Genomic DNA, 18735 nt, shown 5'->3' on the forward strand with positions numbered 1-18735 from the left:
CAGCGCGCGGCCCACTCTCGCGCGATCCCCGCGCGCGGCCCCGCTCCTCCCGCGCGCCGCCTGCGATGGGCGCCCCGGGCCCCGCGTGCGCTGCGCGGGAGCCGCCGGCACTGGAGTCGCGCGCGGTGTCCCTGCTGCGTCACGTGCGCCTGGAGAACCTGGCGGCGGGAATGGGCGGTGGCGTCCTCGCCACCCTGGCCCTGCACCCCCTGGACCTCGTCAAGATCCGCTTCGCAGGTGAGGCCGGACCGGCCGCCCGCGCTGTCCCGTGCGAAAGGCTCACGGAGGTGCCAGCGCTCGCCGTGCCCGGGCCGGGACCTGCCGCGCTGCCGGAGGGGCAGCCCCGCGGCTTGGAATTAACTGGCCGTAAACCGAAAGGGACGGTCTCCGGTTCTCTTCCCCGCTGTCCCAAAGCTTACTCTTGCCGTCGTTTCTAGGGTCTATGAAGCACGGGGTGTGCCCAGAGGTGTTCGCAGGGCAGGGAGCTGGGCAGCCTCTTCCCTTCCTGCCATGACCAGCAGTGCCAGAGGACGCGGGAGGACTCCCTGCTCTTAGCAGGGGAATTGTCCCAAGCCCACGTTCAAAGTCCACCTCTATGTCAAAGATTTTCAACACTCAGAAGTGTAGTGGGAGTTTTGTAATAACTTTGGTTGTTAACAGTACTGGTATTGCTTTGCAGAAAACTCTTAACTAGTTTAGTTTTTTTCACAGGGAAGCCCGGCAGCTTCTCTTGATTTTTCTGTTAGCTTGAGAAACACGTCTCCCATTTATCATAATTTCTTAGGGAGATTGAAACATTTTGGTGTATCTTTGGATTGTTATCTTAGATACACAGATGTTTTAGCATCTATAAAACAAATAGGGAACTGTCACTGAGAAGATTTAAAGATTTCAAAACAGACTTTTTACAGGGTTGGATTTAAACACTTCCTTGCATATCGTAGTTGTGCACATCCTGGGCTGTGTTATGAAAAGCACAGAGCTAACAGAAGTGCTTTTTTCTCTCTTTTTTCCACTTGTAAGGCTGTGTTTGAAGTACTATGTCTAGTTTGGGGCTCATCAGTACAAGGAAGGAAGACAGTGACATAGTGGAGGCCACCAGACTGCTGAGGGGCTGGGGCACATGGTGTAGGAAAACAGGCTGACAGAACAGGATCAGTTTGGCCCCAAAAAGGAAGGGGCTGCAAGGAGATGTAATTGTCTGTGACAGATGTAATTGTTGGAGGACTCAGAGAGGGTACAGCCAGATTCTTCTTGGAGGTGAATTAATAGGATAAGAAGGAACAGGCACAAGCATGAACGTGGAAAATTCCAGTTCTTTATTTTACTGTGAGAGTGGTCAAATACTGGAAGAGGTTCCCCACAAAAGCTGTAATCTCTTCAGCCTTGGCAACATTTAGGAGTCAACTGGTCATGTCCCTAAGTAACCAGATCTAATGAGATCTGTTTTGAGCATGGGTTTGGATTAGGTGGCTTTTGGAGGTCACTTGCTTTCTCATGCTTGTTTGGGTTGAAAATAACAATTCTTATGTTTTATCTTCAACCAGGGAGTAGGAGCTGATATCAGAAATTAGTGTTGTAAAGATTCTTGGCAGCATCATTGACAACCAGACTTGCATTCATGTCTCTGATTTCCCATGTTGTTTAATATGTTTATAAACCTGGTAAAAAAATTCAAAAATATCTTTGGGAAAGGTCTAGCAGTGCTCATTCAGGAGGGAAAAAAGAGGTTTTTAATTTGTGTTCTAGCTTTGGATGATTGTCAAGGTGTTGAGGCCTTGTCACAACACAATCAAAAAGCATGTGTGAAGTCTGTCACAATGTACAGACTGTAAACAAAGTTCAAGAGAAATGATTAATAAATGTGACACAGAACAGAAAGTGTCTGTTTATCAGGAATAATCTTGATGGGGACTCACCAGGTATATGGATTGTTAAACTTTGAGATGAATTTTCAGTACAATTGCAGCCTCGACTTATGTCTATATTAAGAATGAAAGCTGCTGCTATGTTGGCATCATAGAGTAATTTAGGTCAGAAGAGATCCATGGAGTTCACCTCCTACTCAGATAAAGTCTGCTTAGATTGGTTTGCTAAGTCTTGTCTGCTGGAGTTTCAAGTAGCTCCAAAGATACTCTTCAGGCCACTTGTTCAGGTATTTGGCCACTCTGCTGGATAAAATGTTTTGGTGAGAATTCCTTGTATTACAGCTTGTGTCTGTTACCTCTTGTCATCTCACCATGCACAATACTCCATATATCATCAGTAACCAACTTACTCTCCTGATGTTATGGTAGGAGCAATCGTAGCTACCACTGTAAGTTGTGTGGACACCTGTGTTCTACATGAAATCTGTCAAACAAAAACTTTTTTATATTTTTGACAGTGATATTTTCTGATATATAAACAATCAGCTATTAGGCTATTAGGTGGAGAAGTGTCTGCATCTGATGTTTTCCTGAAAATGTATTCAATGAGAATAGAAGAACATGGGAATTTTTGATGGAAGTAAACTGAGTATTCTCATAAAAACAGACTTGAGAATCAGTAAGACATGACCTGTTGCTTTATGGAACATTTTAAAGTGGAAAATTGAATTTAAGGGTTGTTATTTGGGACTTGTCTCAACTCCTTATAGAAATGTGTTGTCAAGGGCACCACCCATATCACATGAAATATGATACAAAATGGCTGGGGTGCTAAAAAGAAGAGATAAAAAAATTTCAATTCAAAGCTGCTACTCACCAAAAATGCAGAGCAGTGCATTTATTTAGTCTTGTCAGATTGATGACTCTAGACTTATGAAGCTGTAAGCCCCAACTCCTGCTTGTTTGTGAAATAATACTTCTAAAATACAGTCGATCAGTTAGGTTTCATGTTCATTTGCAGCTTGCTTTGGAAGCTGTGAACTTCTGTGGTGGCTTTGACACAGCTGAACTTTATGCTTCCTGGAATGTTTTCCAGTATAATTTCTTTCTTTCGTAGTAAACGATGGATTGGAGCTGAGACCAAAATACAATGGGATTCTGCACTGTATGACCACTGTCTGGAAGCATGAAGGACTACGAGGCCTGTATCAAGGGGTAACTCCAAACATGGTGGGAGCAGGGGCTTCCTGGGGACTTTACTTTTTCTTGTAAGTGGAACTGTTCAAATATACACTGCATCTTCTTTGGAGGGGTATAAAAATGTGCTGAGTGACTTACATACTTGTGACTCTTTTAGTTAGTCCAGGTCTGTTACCCTTTATTACGGTTTGCTGTTTTAGAATTTAAGCAGTTTAAGTCAGAGACCTGTTCCTTTGTTAGATACAGTGCATTCCCTTGATGCTGTGGAAATACTTGAAGAATGGTGATATTTTTCATGAAGAATTCTATAAAATGCTGATACAGTGTGTTTAAAACCTCACAAAAACTGAAACTGAGGTGTTAAGAAATAGAGAACATGATAAAGTTTTCTACTAAAACTAAATATTTAACTGCTTCTTTAATCATTTTAGTGACAGTTCTTTCATTGTTTTTGTCAGCTGATAGGATTTGCTTATAAAGCTTGTTTTTTAAGATTCTATTTTATTAACTCTGTAACTGTGATCTGATTTACTGCTGATCCCTATTAATTGAAACATATTATGGAACAGTTAGCTGGTATGCCTATGCAAACCTCACTTGTCAGTTTTCTAGACTCTGTTATTGTTGTACTTCAATCCTTAAGCTTTGCTGTGAATTCCTGTTGACAGTTCAGCTCCTGTTGGCAATTTCTTAATCCACAAGGCTGCAAACTGGAACAAGAGAAGAAAACTCAGTGTATTTATGAGCTAGAAGATAGATACCTGTCAGTGTTGCTCTCAATAAAAGGAAGGCTATTTAATCGGGTTTTTTAGAAGTTAATTATTGAGATTTGGGAGCTATTTCAGTTCCATTGATACTGATAGTTTAATAATACAATTTAAATATGTATTGCCATAGTTTGCTTTAAAAGTTCTCAGAGATCAATCAATAAACAAACGTAGTTTAAGTATCTTTCTTTCAAAGGCTTTGTACCACCATGATCTTAAGTGAGGTATTTTGTTGTTTAGAGTTGTTTCTTTTCATGATGCAGGTCTGTTTTCACCTTTACCAAATTAAATTTTATGTTTTCCAGTTACAATGCCATCAAAGCTTACAGGAAGGAAGGGAAGATGGAAAGTCTCAGTGCAACTGAACACCTGGTGTCAGCTGCACAGGCTGGTGAGTTTCAATTCAGAGAAGGTTAATGTTCATTTCTAGCCTTTACATATGTTGCTACGTGCCTTTCTGTGCCAGTGTGGCTTTTTCTTACAGGTGGCAAATGTAAGTGTTCAAGCCCAAATGCAATCATTTATTGTCTGTAAATAGAATAATGATTTCTACAATGAAAGGACGGATCACCGTGGTCTCTTCAGCATTGCACAGAATTAGCACTTGTCAAAATGTCTTTTGTCCCCATTTATTATTGTGTATAAGCATTTTCCATATATAGTGTCATACTGGGTCCCAAAGTATAACTGTATAGATCTGTTGCTATCACCTTGTTAACTTGTTAAATGTTTGACACTTAGACCTGAAAAAGACAAGGCCTATTGAATCACAGACTTGTAGAGTCGTTTGGGTTGGGAGGGACCTAGTTCCAACCCCCTGCCATTGACAGGGACACCTTTTACTAGACCAGGTTGCTCAAAGTTCCATCCAGCCTGGCCTTGAACACTGCCAGGGATGATGCATCCACAGCTTCTCTGAGCAACCTGTTCCAGTGCCTCACCACCCTCACAATGTATAATGTCTACCTAATATCTACTCTAAACCAACTCTCTTTCAGTTTGAAGGCGTCTACCCTTGTCTTAACATTAAATGCCCTTGTAAAAAGTCCCTCTCCAGCTTTCTTGTTGCTTCCCTTCAGGTACTGAAGGGCAGCAATTAGGTCACCCTGAAGCCTTCTTTTCTCCAAACTGAACAATCACAATTTTCTAGCCTTTCCTCATGGGAGAGGTGCTCCATCCTCCTAATCATCTTCATGGCCTTCCTCTGGACTCATTCCAACAGGTTCATGTCCTTCCTGTGCTGAGGACTCCAGAGCTGGATGCAGCACTCCAGGTGGGATCTCACAAGGGCAGAGGAGAGGGGCAGAATCCCCTCCCTCACCCTGCTGCCTGTGCTGCTTTTGGTGCAGCTGAGGACGCGTTTGGCTTTCTGGGCTGCAAGTGCACATTGCCAATTAATGTCCAGCCTCTCATCCACCAGCACCCCCAAGTCCTTGGTAGGGCTGCTCTCCATCTGTTCTTCCCCAGCCTGGATTGCCACTGGGGGGTTGCCCCAACCCAGGAGCAGCGCTTTACACTTGGTCTTGTTAAACTTCATTAGATTCCCATGGGTCCACTTTTTGAGCTTGTTCGAATCCCTCCAAATGGCATCCCATCCTTCACATGTGTCATCTGCCTCACTCAGCCTGGTGTTACTGGCAAATTTGCCAAGGGTGCACTTGATGCCTTCATCTATGTTACTAATTAAGATATTAAATAACACTGGTCCAAATTAAGTTAGTAGAATAAGTGAATTGGTCATTGGTCTTTTAAAATCTGTATCTATAGTCCAGGTTTTCTTGGAAACAGAAGATCTGAAATAAAATTACTTCTACCAGCCAGACTTTTCATATGTTGTTTCTGATGTGTTCCTGTACATGCTTCTGTGTTGTATTTAATCTAGGCAATTGAGAAGACTTTTTATTAGGATGTTGTAGCATTCATTGAATGTTGAAATACAAGGCATATTGTTTGATGTGAAAAATTGTAATGGGATCTTTTGCAACTTTATTTTCAGTAACCTGTAAAGCTATAACTGAGGTGTTCATCAAATTTTGAGCAGTTGTATGCATGAAGAATAACTTGGATAATTAGTTTCAATCTCCCAGCGGTGGTCACAGACACCTTTCACTACATTAAATTACTTAATTTCATGTCTACTACAGATTATGCTGCTAACTGTGGAAAGGTAAAGCAGAAAAGGGGATGCACTAGGAACATGTGCCATGTACTCTGCAGAAGTACCCCCAGTGGGAGTAGGTTGGACTTGACTGTGAGCTTTGAAGGCAGACAGGGTGAACAATGGAGGGCATAAACTTTGTCTGTTTTAAGTAATGATTATGCTTGTAGAATGAGTAGTTCTGTCATTGTAGAAGCCTGTGTTGCACTGGACTGAACAAACTGGGACAAGCTTTGGCATAACAATCATACTAACTTCCATCTGTTCTCAGGAGCCATGACTCTCTGTATCACAAACCCAGTATGGGTAACGAAGACACGACTGGTGCTACAATATAATGCTGGCATTGATCCATCAAAGCGGCAATACAGAGGAATGGTTGATGCTCTTATAAAGATATACAAGAAGGAGGGCATACGTGGCTTGTATAAGGTAATAAAAGTTAAGAAAAATTCTGAGATTGTCTGGCACCACTCAGTAGCATGGCAAGACTTGTAAATATTTGTCTCAAAAAAAAGCAAGTAATTTTTTGTTGTAGCTCACTTAGGTTTATTCTGTGAGTTGTTCCCATGGGAGAACTGCAGCAAAAAGGCTTAATCAGAAGAAAAGCTATTACACTGTTGAAATAGAGGATAGAGGAAATCCTGAATAATACAGTGTAAGCTTTATGACTAAGCCATCTTCTATTGGGTGATAGGAGAGTAAACTACTTTGTAATTTTTTTGAGTTTTCCTATAATTAGAATTTGGAAAAGCAGAGCAGCAATAGTGTAATCTATCTTGCTGCTAGTGCTTTCTTCCATTTCATCCCTTATCTCTGTGTTTCTGACATCTTGTGAAAGGTAACTTATGACTAAAGTACTTGCTAATTTTTTCTTCCACAATGGATGGTTTCACAACTGCTTATTTGCCCTCTAGTTATTGATGTCTGTAATCTTTCATCTCTAAATGCATAAAATTTGCAGACTTCTAAATATGGTCTGCATATGTGTGGGGGTTTCATTCCCTTTAATTTAGGGAAACAGATGGCAATTGGATTTGGACTTTTCGCCTCCTCCTTCCTTCAGGTCATGACATCAAGATTCATTCATCAGTGCCTGGAAGTTGTGAAGAAACCTATTTTAGTTCATTCTGGCTCTTCTCCTGCAAGTAATGCTATAGAATCATAGAATCATAGAATGGCTTGTGTTGGAAGGGACTTTAAAGATATCTAGTTTCAACTCCCTGTGGTGGGCAAGGACACCTTTCACTAGACCAGGTTGCTCAGAACCCCAACCAACCAGGCCTTGAACATCTCCAGGGATGGAGAACAAGACCACTTTCAGCTGGGAACTGCCCTGATTAAATAACATTAACCTCTTTTATTTTCAGTGAAAAGTACAATCTTTCCTATGCTGAAATACTAGTATGCTTCATGGCAACTAATGCCAAATTCTGACACCAGGAACAAGGCACTCTACTTATTCCTAAATTGAAATTGTCAGGATTTCTGATTTGCCTGCCTGGATGTGTGCTCTGTTCTGTGTAGATAAGTTCTAATGTCTTGAATCTGTTGGGGTTTAAGATATCCTTCCACCCTTCTTTTCAGATTATTTGTCCATGCAACATGTGTTGCCTTTGGCACTTGTCACTTCTTTGTGGTGTTAATCCACAAATGAGGACCTAAACCAGCTACTTCCTTTGAAAGAGCAAATTATGTGCTTAAATCTACAACAAAGGTGACCTAGATAGGTTCTGAGTGACCTACATAAATATGCACACTGAGCAACTTTCATTTGATGTCAGAACTCTTTTGATCTTGTCTGTACTGGAGAAAAAGGCACCTCTTCAGGTGGCTCTTTGTCTGGTACATACTTTAGCCTTCCTCCATTTTCAGTGTTGGGAAGAGTTCTTATTTTTCTCTTTCTTGCTCTATTTGAAAATGGACAGCTGAAGTTTGATTAATTGTTCTGAGTCACAGGATTTGTAGTACACACAAATGCCTTCTTTTTCCTCATAATCCTAATTTCAGATAGCATTCCTTACAGCAAATAAGGAGATCTCAGATAGTACCACCACAAGTTGAAAATAATACCTGGAAGAAGTTTCTTTCTGAATGAGATTTATCTTCTAAAGAATGGTATTTCTGTCCACGTGATTCCGTATCTTGCTCTCTGTTGCATAGATATATTTACTGGTCTGAGCAAATCCTTTCAATTCTTTGAGGTGCAAGGCTCGTAATGTCAGGATATATCAACCTTTCTAGCAGGGATCAAAGCTATCTTTATTAGCTCTACTGGGTATTGGTTGTTCATTGAACTATCATTCTGAATCTGCATTCCTCAGTAAGTTGTTTTTCTTGAACTTGGCTTGGTTTTGAAAAGGCAGGAGTCTTCCCTTCACTGATTATCCCAGCAGTCATCCAGTCTGTGATGTTCCACACCCTCCATCCATTAGGCTTTGTCCTTTGGCCTGCATTTCCCACATGACTGGGGACAAAGCTGCTCTGCTGCACACCAGGATGAATTAAAGAACAGGTTGGGGTTATGTAATTTGAACGCACCTAAGGATCTGTTGGAGATCTGAGCTCTAAAAATACTTTGCCATGAAGTTGAATGTCATGCAGCCATCTTCATATTCAGAATGCTGTGTCATTCTTTTCAAGCATAAGGGAGGAGAGACCCAGCATTGTAAAATAATTGTAAGACTGTAGAAGTTGATACTTTTAGGAAAATATAAAATGTCTCTGAGCTCTTGGTAAACTGTTTGATGTATAGTCTAGAGTTACTGACTACTGAAACATCAATCAAGAATGCAACTAACATTCTTCTGGCTTTGGTACTTCTGTATGTGTATTTTAAGTTTCGTTCTCTTTTAGTAATGATGTAGAAGCAGGAACTGGAAATAGAGCAATGCTTAATAGACAACATTAAATATACGGGAAGTGCAGGAAATTTAAGGAGATTAAAGTAAAATCCTGAGTCATCAAGGCTGAGAATATTAATGCGGTATGCTAACAGCAACAAAAAGGTACTAGCCCTTACTACCTAGTGCAATATATTTTGATACTTCTGTGTTGTCATTTCACCTTTGGTAGGCAAGATTCTATGCTCTGAGGGCAAAATACATTTTCCAATCCTTTAATGTCTAAAGCACTCAGCTCTCTTTATTTTACTATGCTTTTACTTATGCTATTTTATTTCTTTTTGTAAATCTGAAGCTTGTAAGCTAAGTGACTTTTTACATCTTTGTAATTGTACTCAGCAAAATGCATTGAGCTTTGGCTATCTTGACTTTAACATTAGTCACAAGTTCTGTAGAGAGACATAAACGTAAGTAACTTTCGCATAATAGGTGGTACCATTTTTCACCATGAAGGAACTAAGATCCATAGGCAGACAATGGCATACTAAAGGGTCTTTGTACACAAGTTGCCAGAGTAGGGTGCTCTGATACTACAGGTCTTTTGCATGCTGAGAATCCAAAGGAAGACAACACTAAGCATATCACAAAGGGAATTTGCTGCATTCTTTTGAAATGTATCACAGAATATCCTGAGTTGGAAGGGACCCACAGGGATCATCAAGTCCAACTCCTGGCCCTGCACAGGACCATCCCCAAGAGACACACCATATGCCTGAGAGTATTGTCCAAACACTCCTTGAACTCTGTCAGGCTTGGTGCTGTGACCTGGGAAGCCTGTTCTGTGCCTAACCACCCCCTGAGTGAAGAACCTTTTTCTAATATCCAACCTAAATTTCCCCTGACACAACCTTAGGCCATTCCCTTGGGCCCTGTCACTGGTCACCACAGAAAAGAGATCAGTGCCTGCCCCTCCTCTTCTCCTCACAGGGAAGTTGTAACTGCAGTGAAGTCTCCCCTCAGTGTCCTCCAGGCTGAACAGACCAAGTGCCCTCAACCACTCCCCATACAGCTCTGTGGCAGAGGCTGCTTTGGCTTGAGTGCTGTCAAACTCTTCAGGCAGTGATGTGAGTACCACATCACTAAATGAACCTTGTTCCCTACTTTACTGAGAAGCATGGGCTTTCCTTCACTATATACATTTGCCTGTGGTTTTTTTCACTGGGATGGATGACGTTTGAAACACTAAACAATAGACATTTTTCTCTTGTCCTGGATCTTCAACACTTAAAACTCTTTAAGTCAACTTTAAAATACTTTTTTGTTCCCACCACCTTTTGTTCAGGATTATATTTCTAATTATTTATTTCATTTCATTTTATCTATTTTTCTAATCCCTCAAAAGAGAATTCAAACAACACTTCTTTGAGAAGTGTTGATCTTGTCAAGCCCTTATGGCAAAAAGACAGATTTTGAATATTAAAGTAAAAAATACAAAGGAGTACATGAAGTGAAATGATTTAAAAATTGATCTTCACATAGATGAAAAATAAATATAAAATTCTATCAAAATTTGTGGCAAGAAAGAATTTTTTATTAAATTATTCTAAGAATAAGAATGTTTCAAGATAGTATGTTTCAAAAACTTCCTCACCCAAGTTATTTCAGTACTGTGAAGAAACAGTTTGTCTTTGAAACATTTTTCCATAAGAATACATTGTTTTGTATCATCAGTAGAAGCCTGGGTCAGCTCTTATTTTACTGAGACACTTTGGCTGACAGTTGCCTCACTCCCTTCTTGCATTTTTTAGCATTGGCCCAACATTAAAAGTCCCTCAATCTTTGGAAGCTTTCCTCGTTAGCACAAGACTTAGAGCTGCCAGTACTCATTTATCAAGCATCAGTACATTCTTTAGGACTCTTGGGAGCAAGTTATCCAAATCTGCTGGCTTAAATTCTATAGTTTAGCACTCTTAAACATTGTTTAACCTTCTTCTTTTGTTGGTGAGGAAAGTATTATGTCATTCTCCTATGATATAAATACATCATTCTAATTCTTTGCAAGTAGAGAGCAATTGCTTTCACTGTCTTTTAACAGTTTTACTGTCTAATCACAGACAGATGTGAAGATTTTCTCTGCTATCACTATCCATAAATTTCTTACTGTTGCTTGTTCTCTTGACCTGGATAATTTTTTCTTTTATACTTTTTACAATTTTCTTTTTCTTTTCTTCTTCTCTTTTTATATTACTGGTTTATTTTCTCTTCTGATCCAGGTTTTGTGAAAACCAAAGTAGTCCATTTCCCTCTGTCCCTTTGGCTTCAAGGTTCACAAAATCCAATGATTATGCTCACAGTTGACAAACTATAGATATGTGGTTTAATTCCACTTGTTCTCATGTTTAGGGTTTTTTGGGGGGACTTTCACAAGCCCTTAATGTGTTTCATCAGTTCATAGTCACTGATGACCATTCATGGTTCATGACCATTTTTTTTTCTACTGTGAGAAGAAATTTATCCTCATTTATCAAATTCTGAAAAATCATTTCTTGACTGGCTGTAATATCATAAACTTAAGAACTCTATAGCATGCAGAGAGCTAATCTCTGAACTTATAGAAGCTCTGTGCGCTTTTTACGCTTGCTGTAGTTTTAGTTTTGTTGGGGTTTTTTCTGCAGTTTAGGAGTTTATAATTTTGTCCTGGTTAACACTATTTCAGTGGACTCCTACCAGGATCCTTTCTCTTTTTCCTCCCTGTTTAAGCTTTTAATAGTATATTGATAAGTCTTTATTCAATATCCTGGGTTTCCCGTTTAGTCTAACACAGAGTTTTGACTCTGGACACATTTTTTTTAATTCCTTTTTCTTGCCTGAATGAATCATAGGAAATAAGACTAAACTGCTCAGTATCAGTACTTTTTTGGAAACTTGGTTCTTTGAGTCCTTTTACCCACATTTTGATCACTAACTCCATTATAATTGTCCCTTCATAACAGTTTTTAGCAAATTTTTGCCTCCCTTAAGTCAGATCTGGCCAAGATGATTAATCCCCCATTTATTTGTATTTTTTCAGTGTAAGTGACCAACACTTCAGAAAGAGAATTAGTGCTTTTCAGAACCCATGCAGCTGGCAGCTCATCTTAATGGAGGTAGTCCTGCTCCTGAGGGAACTCCTGCCTTTGCTTTCTTGTGGAGACACTTCAGAAAATACCTGCTTTCCCACTTCATTTCAACTTTTTGGAAACAAAAGGTCGATGTATGTTTTCATATTACACTCCTACTATCCAGTACTGCCTCTTACAAATGGGAAACATTTCCCAGACTGCTTTGTCACACCTTTGGTCACTTCTGCTGGGCTGCCTTAGGATGTGTTCTGAGCAGGGTGAGGAATGCACTCAGACTAATCTGAATCTTAGACTTGCTTCTTTAAAGTGAATCACCCATAAGTCCTTGTATGAGTTAGTTTTCCATCTGTGCCTTTCAGCCTTCCTGTGTGTCTTTATATGTCTGTGTGTGTAAGAAAGACAGTGCTGGAGCATCTCACTCTCTTCTCCCATAGGGACATGGTTGAGTGGTGAACATGGCAGTGTTTGGCTTATGGTTGTACTTGATAATCTTAAAGGTCTTTTCCAACCTAAACGATTCTATGATTCTATATAGACACACACATTTTTGTTATAGGAATGTATATATATTATAAATACACATTTATATAGAAACACATACATGCAAACACATATGGATCTATTTCCAGGGCTTGATCACTATAATTTTTTCATACCTCTACTCCTGATGGCCCTTCTCAGTGAGATGCCAGGATCTGTCATTGCCTTACTAGTCTCAGGTGGGAACTAAATCCGTTAGTGCCAGTCTCTGGAAGGGGGCAGGCACTGAGCAGCACATTTGCAAGACTGCAGCTTGGTTTGTGTTCTGGCAATCCTTATCCATGTTGCCAGCTTGTGCCCTCTGAGGTGGAGTCCCTGGGACACTTCTTTTATCTCTGTGACTCAGTAGGTGTCTTTAGCCTTATGTCATTTGGAGAAAAGTATTATTTTGATGTGTTTGTGTGATGCCTGCCATTAGGAATACCAACCCAGAATCAGCTCTGAGTCCTCCTGCACAGCAGCAGGTGTGCAGGCACAGTCTGTAAATTAAGGGAGGACATAAGTATGTGTGTATGCCATGCTCTGTCAAGTTGTATAGGTTTTGTGCATTGTACTTTAACCTTGTTTTATTCCTTCTTTAGGGATTTGTTCCTGGTCTGTTTGGAACTTCACATGGAGCACTTCAATTCATGGCATATGAGGATTTGAAAGAGAGATACAACAAGTATAGAAACAGAGTATCAGATACAAAATTGGTATGCTGCTTGAGAATAAAAATGTGATGTGGCATGTGAATAAATAGAAATTTATGCCATTTGCCTAGGTTATAGAGCAGCCAAACGTGCAAATACATTGACTGGAACGTAGAATATATAGAAGGGCATAATACTTTTTTGCTTTTTAGGAACAAGACTGGTTAGTGATATTTTTGGAAACCAACTTCTTATTTTTGGCAAATGTTTTGAGAATTTTAGAGTGAGGGATGTTTTTCTGTCTTGTTTTGTGGAACCACAGGTATTAAACCCTGGAAAACTGGTCAGGTGCAAGTTGGGCAGAGGTATTTACTTTTGGAAGAAGTGTTTCATTTGAAAAGAATGAGAGGGCACAACTCATTCTAAAATTAGTTACTTGTAGTACTGCATATAGTAAACTGCCATTTTTTTAAATATGTGTATTATAATGGGAAAAATCTAGAGTGTTGTTTAGTTCAACATTTAAAAATCAAATAAGATTTGGGGAAGTTGGCTAATTTAAAACATACTTAAGGCAAGCCTGATAATTTTTCTTGCTTCTAGAACACTTTGGAATACATAATGATGGCAGCTGTATCCAAAATATTTGCTGTGTCAGCAACATACCCCTATCAAGTTGTGCGAGCTCGTCTTCAAGATCAGCATAACACATATTCCGGAGTGTTTGATGTGATCCGCAGAACATGGAGGTAGGCATGCAGGATTAAAAGCTTATATCATGGAAAGTGAGTCTTGCAGAATCAGAACTATCTTTACTGGCTTCTGTGCTGACTTGCAGAACCAGGGCAGTTCTGGACACACAAAGTAATTTTGTGTAAGATGCCAGTAATAGGTATAAGCTGAGGACAAAGGAGGAGATAGGAGAGGGTCAGTGCCAGCCTACAGGTTTCTGTTGTTTATCCTGTCTCACTTCTCTCTTCCCCAGCAAATTGCACTTACAGGTTAAAAAATAACATTGGCTTGGTAGATTTGTGGCTCTTAAACAATGAAGTCTCACTTGAACTGGTTTAGCTTATCACATAGGAAAGAAGCATTATGCTCGTGGGGGTTGTGGCTAATCCAAATTCCTGGCAAGGTGAAGTGAGCTCACCAGAGCTGTTGGGTTACCCTGGGGCCTGGCTGCATTTGTAGTTTGTCCCAGCTTCCTGTAGGACCTTTAGAGAACTGTGACCTCACACCTATTCATATCTCTCACAAACCACCTTCCCTCAGCTCCACAGTGCATGTGAGCATTTTCACAGTCTCTTCAGTTACTAAGGTTGGCCACCTCTGCAGTGTGCAACCAATATTCACCTTGCTTTGGACAATGCTTCCAGGTTGCATATTGTAGCATATTGTTGGAGAGATGTGAGTGGAGCTCTGGGGTGTGAAGATGTGCAGCTGGACGAGTGACTGAGGCTGTGTTGTTCAGGAGCACCCCTGGCTCAATACAACCATTTTGACTGAAGGTGGTTCAAAGCAAAGGTAGCTCTGATGTCTCAGCACTTCAGTGCTGTAGTCTATAGGAAGGGTTATTAGTTCTGATAAAGCACAATACAGCCATTCTGGGGCCACTGCTGTACTCTTAATGAAACAAATGCAACTTACAGTCCTACAGAGGGTAGTGTAAACCACACCCAAGCACTTTCCAGGATCTGTGTTAACTGTGGTCATCATTCCATGTGTCCTAAGCCTCTGTGAAGCCTGAAAATAGGGAGCTGAGATTAAATGTCTTTGAAACTTTTTAAGAGCCCTAACATGAACACTGATTCAAATTGGGGCAGATTAGATTCTTGTTTATTGGCCAGTAGAGTCAAAATTCTGGATGAGGTGCTTAAATTCTCAAAAAAGAAATGCTGACTTTCCTTATTTATGTTGACTCTGAGGTCACTTGCTGTTAAACGACCCAAAACCTGCTGGCCTCAGTGAGATTAAAGATGTAAGTGCTTTTTGGTACAGGCCGCAGTTCTTGTGGCATGAAGAAAGATAGTAAATTGACTTAGACAATATAAAAAAAACCACAAAAAATCACCTAAGTAATTATAGAATACAGAATCTACAAAATTATATGTTCAGAAGAAAAATAAATGATGGGTTAATATTTGATACACTTTAAACACTGTCTGAAATTGTTATTTCTAACCTGAAGTACATCACTCAATGGGAGTGCAAAAAGAAAAATGCCAGGCTTTGTTTTATGTCTGATTTCTCTTAAAAGACATTAATTAAAACCACATGTTTTTCTTTGCCTTTAAAGGAAAGAAGGAATTCATGGATTTTACAAAGGGATTATCGCCAATGTGATCAGAGTGACTCCTGCCTGCTGTATTACCTTTGTTGTTTATGAAAATGTGTCTGGCTTTTTACTTGGTTTTAGAAAAGAAAATAATTAAAGGTACAAACTTGTGTTCATAAGGAATCTATGCTTTATTTTTTATATTTATGATTGAGAGAAATTTAGTTCAGCAGTCTTTTTTGACACTGTGAATTGATCTGGTATTTTGAGAAAAGAACATAGAGACAGTAAAACCCTGCCAACATCTCTCCTGTTGAACGTTCCTGCGTTGCGGCCTTCCGCTCTGAATCAGCTGTGTCTGCTTGAAACAGATGTCTGCAACTGTGAAATCGTAGCACTGTGACTGGGTGAAGGTGGCTGTACAGCAATTCAGTTCATCCTGGCCTGCCTGGAATAACCGACTAAGCTGTTTCAACAAGTTGGTCAGATTCTTCTCCTGCATAAATGAAAAACTTCATAAGAAAGCAACTCTAAGGCCTGTCAAAACTTCGTAAAATCTTTATCTAAGTCTCATGAAGAAACATGCAATGTCTTCTGAATCCGCCTCTGTGTTATTTGTCAGATGATAGGATATGGAATGCTTCAGATTCCATTGCTCATCCAACACAAAAATTCTGCCTCAGTGGGGTGCAGTTTGGAAACTCATATTGTTTTTTTTTAAACAGCTATCCATTCTTGGGTTTGAATAATTGCCAATCTGATGCAACCCAGTTCTTGTCTCATACCAGGACAGACTTGCAATTGTGGGGTTTGACTGGGTTTTAGCACCAGACCAAAGCATATGTTGTGTGCATTTCTGGTCACTTCATTCATTTGCTCTCTTCCCTTCTCTTTCCATCTTTCTCTCAATTCCAGAGTCTGTCTCCATTACTGATGTATCTGACCAAATGCTTATTTGAAAGTGGGCTTACATTTTAAAAATGAGGATATATTTCTAGTAATCCCATAGTGATGAAGTTTTCAAACCACTGTAATAACAAATATGACCATGCTTATTTTCATAATATTCTCTGGGAAAACAAGGTCTGTAAGTAGTCCAAAAACATCTTGTGTGCAGGACTTTCTTTTAAAAACAGAACAATCCATTAATGTCTTCTGATTTGGTTTAAGGAAAGCACTGTTAAAATATATTGATTGCTAACTTAGTGATAAGTTAAATTACAGTATATAACAGTAAATTTTGTATAGTAACGATGGTTGTTTGCGTGCCAGTAATTGCTGTCAAGAATATGTACTTTTTGGAGGTCCAAGTTTGGTGGTTTGGGTTTTTTTTGTAGTTCTTTAAGAAAATACATTACTGACCATATTATCTGCCTTTTGCTGTTAGTAAGAAGATATCAAGAACTATATAAAAAGTATCACTTAACAAGGAAGTAAGTTAGCAAAGATTATTCAACAGGTAGGGGGAAATTAGTTAGTTACATAAGGAGTGGATTAATCACTTAAAGAAGTTTCCTGTTTACCAGATTAACCTAAAGCAGAAAGAAAAGATTTTAATAAAAATTTATCAGATTAGGGAATTGGTTTCAATTTTAATTTAAAATTGGGAAAAATACAGAAACTACTCAGTATTTTGAATCTAAATTCAGCAATCCACTTTCTTGTTTCTGTTGATGCTGTAGCCACAGACCACATTTTGTGTATAACTACCACTGTCTCTTCCACAGTCTTGTCCCCTCTACTGATACAATTGATAATCTCATCTGAAATAATAATCATCTCATCTGGGGCCATTATAGCTGGCTTTCTGTTTTATTACAGAAGGTTCCATGTGTATTTAGCTGAAGATAAATTTACTGGAAGTTTACCATCCAAATTACTATGTAGATGCATAACAGCTACTAACTTTTACCTTTGGAGGGTGTTTACTTGGGTTTGTGTGTTTTCTGGTATGCAGAATAAATTTAATGGAATGCTGAATTAACTCTGTCAGCCAGGGTCCAAAAAATATTGTGAAGACATATGAAAAAGTCAGAAAAAAGAATAAAAATCTATGCATGTAATACCTTGGATTAATGTGCTCTAGGCCCAGAACAGCTTACTTGTGCTTCAGGTAAATGCAAAGACAGGCTGTAAGCATGTGCACAATCAGTTACTGTGTGTTAACTGACTTTCTGTAAATTCACACCATAGCTCAGCTCATAGTAACTTGTTTGTGTTCAGGTACCTTAAAACCCGTCGTCCAATCCAAAGAAAACAGTACAGTTCTTCAGAGACAGAATACCAGCTGTGTAACTTGCTGGCTTACAGAATCCCTCTCACACAGGCTTGCAGCTGGGAAACCCCAATGCGTCCCTTGCTGCAGGTGTGCTCCTTTGGCTTCCCCAACAAAAGCTGCAGACAAGAGCTACCATTATGAGAGATGCCTGGGGGAAATCTTATAGTTTGTTCAGCAAAGAAGCTTAGATTTAATCCTAAATAGGTGAAATAAATTGATTATTTCAGATTTAATGTTTTTTTCTTTTAATTTCTGGGAAGAATGTAGACTTCTGCATGTTGTACATGCTTTTCTTGGGTTTTCATTTTATTAATGTAAAATTGATTTTATAATATATGACTAGTTTCTCTTTAGAATGTGTACAAATTTTAAAAATATTTGAGTATATCCCTTGTAGCATTTGGAAGAAAATACGTAAAACACTGCAGCTAATGCTGGCATGGTAAGTGTCACTCACTTGTCAATAGCTGTGAAATCATTGTTTCACTTTACCAGTACACTTTTTGAAAGCCAAGGCATTACAACCTGCTTTATTTCTGCATCTCCTGAACTAGTTCCTGTATCTAGCTTTTAATTAATACCAAATTGATCCTATATATCTGGAAGGCTAAATCCAGGAAAATTATTCAATTGGAACAATGAAATTAAGTTTCGTAACTGTGAAATTATTTAGTGTCTGCATCCTAATAGTGGAGACCAATCAGAGATGTTTATACTGATCCAATCTATCAAGAAGCAAAAGAGTGAAGGAGAGCTTAGACAGTCTATTTTTACTTAGTTATTCAGAACAAGGTATTTAATGCTTACTGCATCATTTAGGTCACAGTTAAGTCACCAGGAGTTTGTTGAGAGACAAGACTGTAACAGCAGGTCATGCTACTCTGCAGTCAGGTTTACAGGAATAGATGTTACGTATGTTTTCTGAAGGCTAAAGCCAAGACTTCAATTTACTTTCTCAGAAATTTATCTATAAAGTCTTCTAAAAAAGTTGTGTATTGTAACACCATGTAAAATATTTCAACCAGATTAATGGTCAATAAAATAGCCTGGAA

At 39.3% G+C, this 18735-nt stretch overlaps 1 protein-coding gene across 1 annotated transcript; it reads left to right on the forward strand.

Moving 5' to 3' along the window:
- The first annotated feature begins 18 nt into the window (after positions 1 to 18).
- Positions 19 to 17911, forward strand: SLC25A32 (solute carrier family 25 member 32). The gene is made up of 7 exons (XM_071554048.1): positions 19 to 237; positions 2986 to 3136; positions 4141 to 4226; positions 6265 to 6425; positions 13080 to 13193; positions 13734 to 13879; positions 15427 to 17911. Exons 1-7 carry the CDS (start codon positions 66 to 68, stop codon positions 15560 to 15562), a joined length of 966 nt encoding a protein of 321 aa, XP_071410149.1. The 5' UTR covers positions 19 to 65; the 3' UTR covers positions 15563 to 17911.
- The last annotated feature ends 824 nt before the right edge of the window (positions 17912 to 18735 follow it).

The sequence above is a fragment of the Pithys albifrons genome, chromosome 4, assembly GCF_047495875.1.
Source record: "Pithys albifrons albifrons isolate INPA30051 chromosome 4, PitAlb_v1, whole genome shotgun sequence".
NCBI classification, from domain to species: domain Eukaryota; kingdom Metazoa; phylum Chordata; class Aves; order Passeriformes; family Thamnophilidae; genus Pithys; species Pithys albifrons.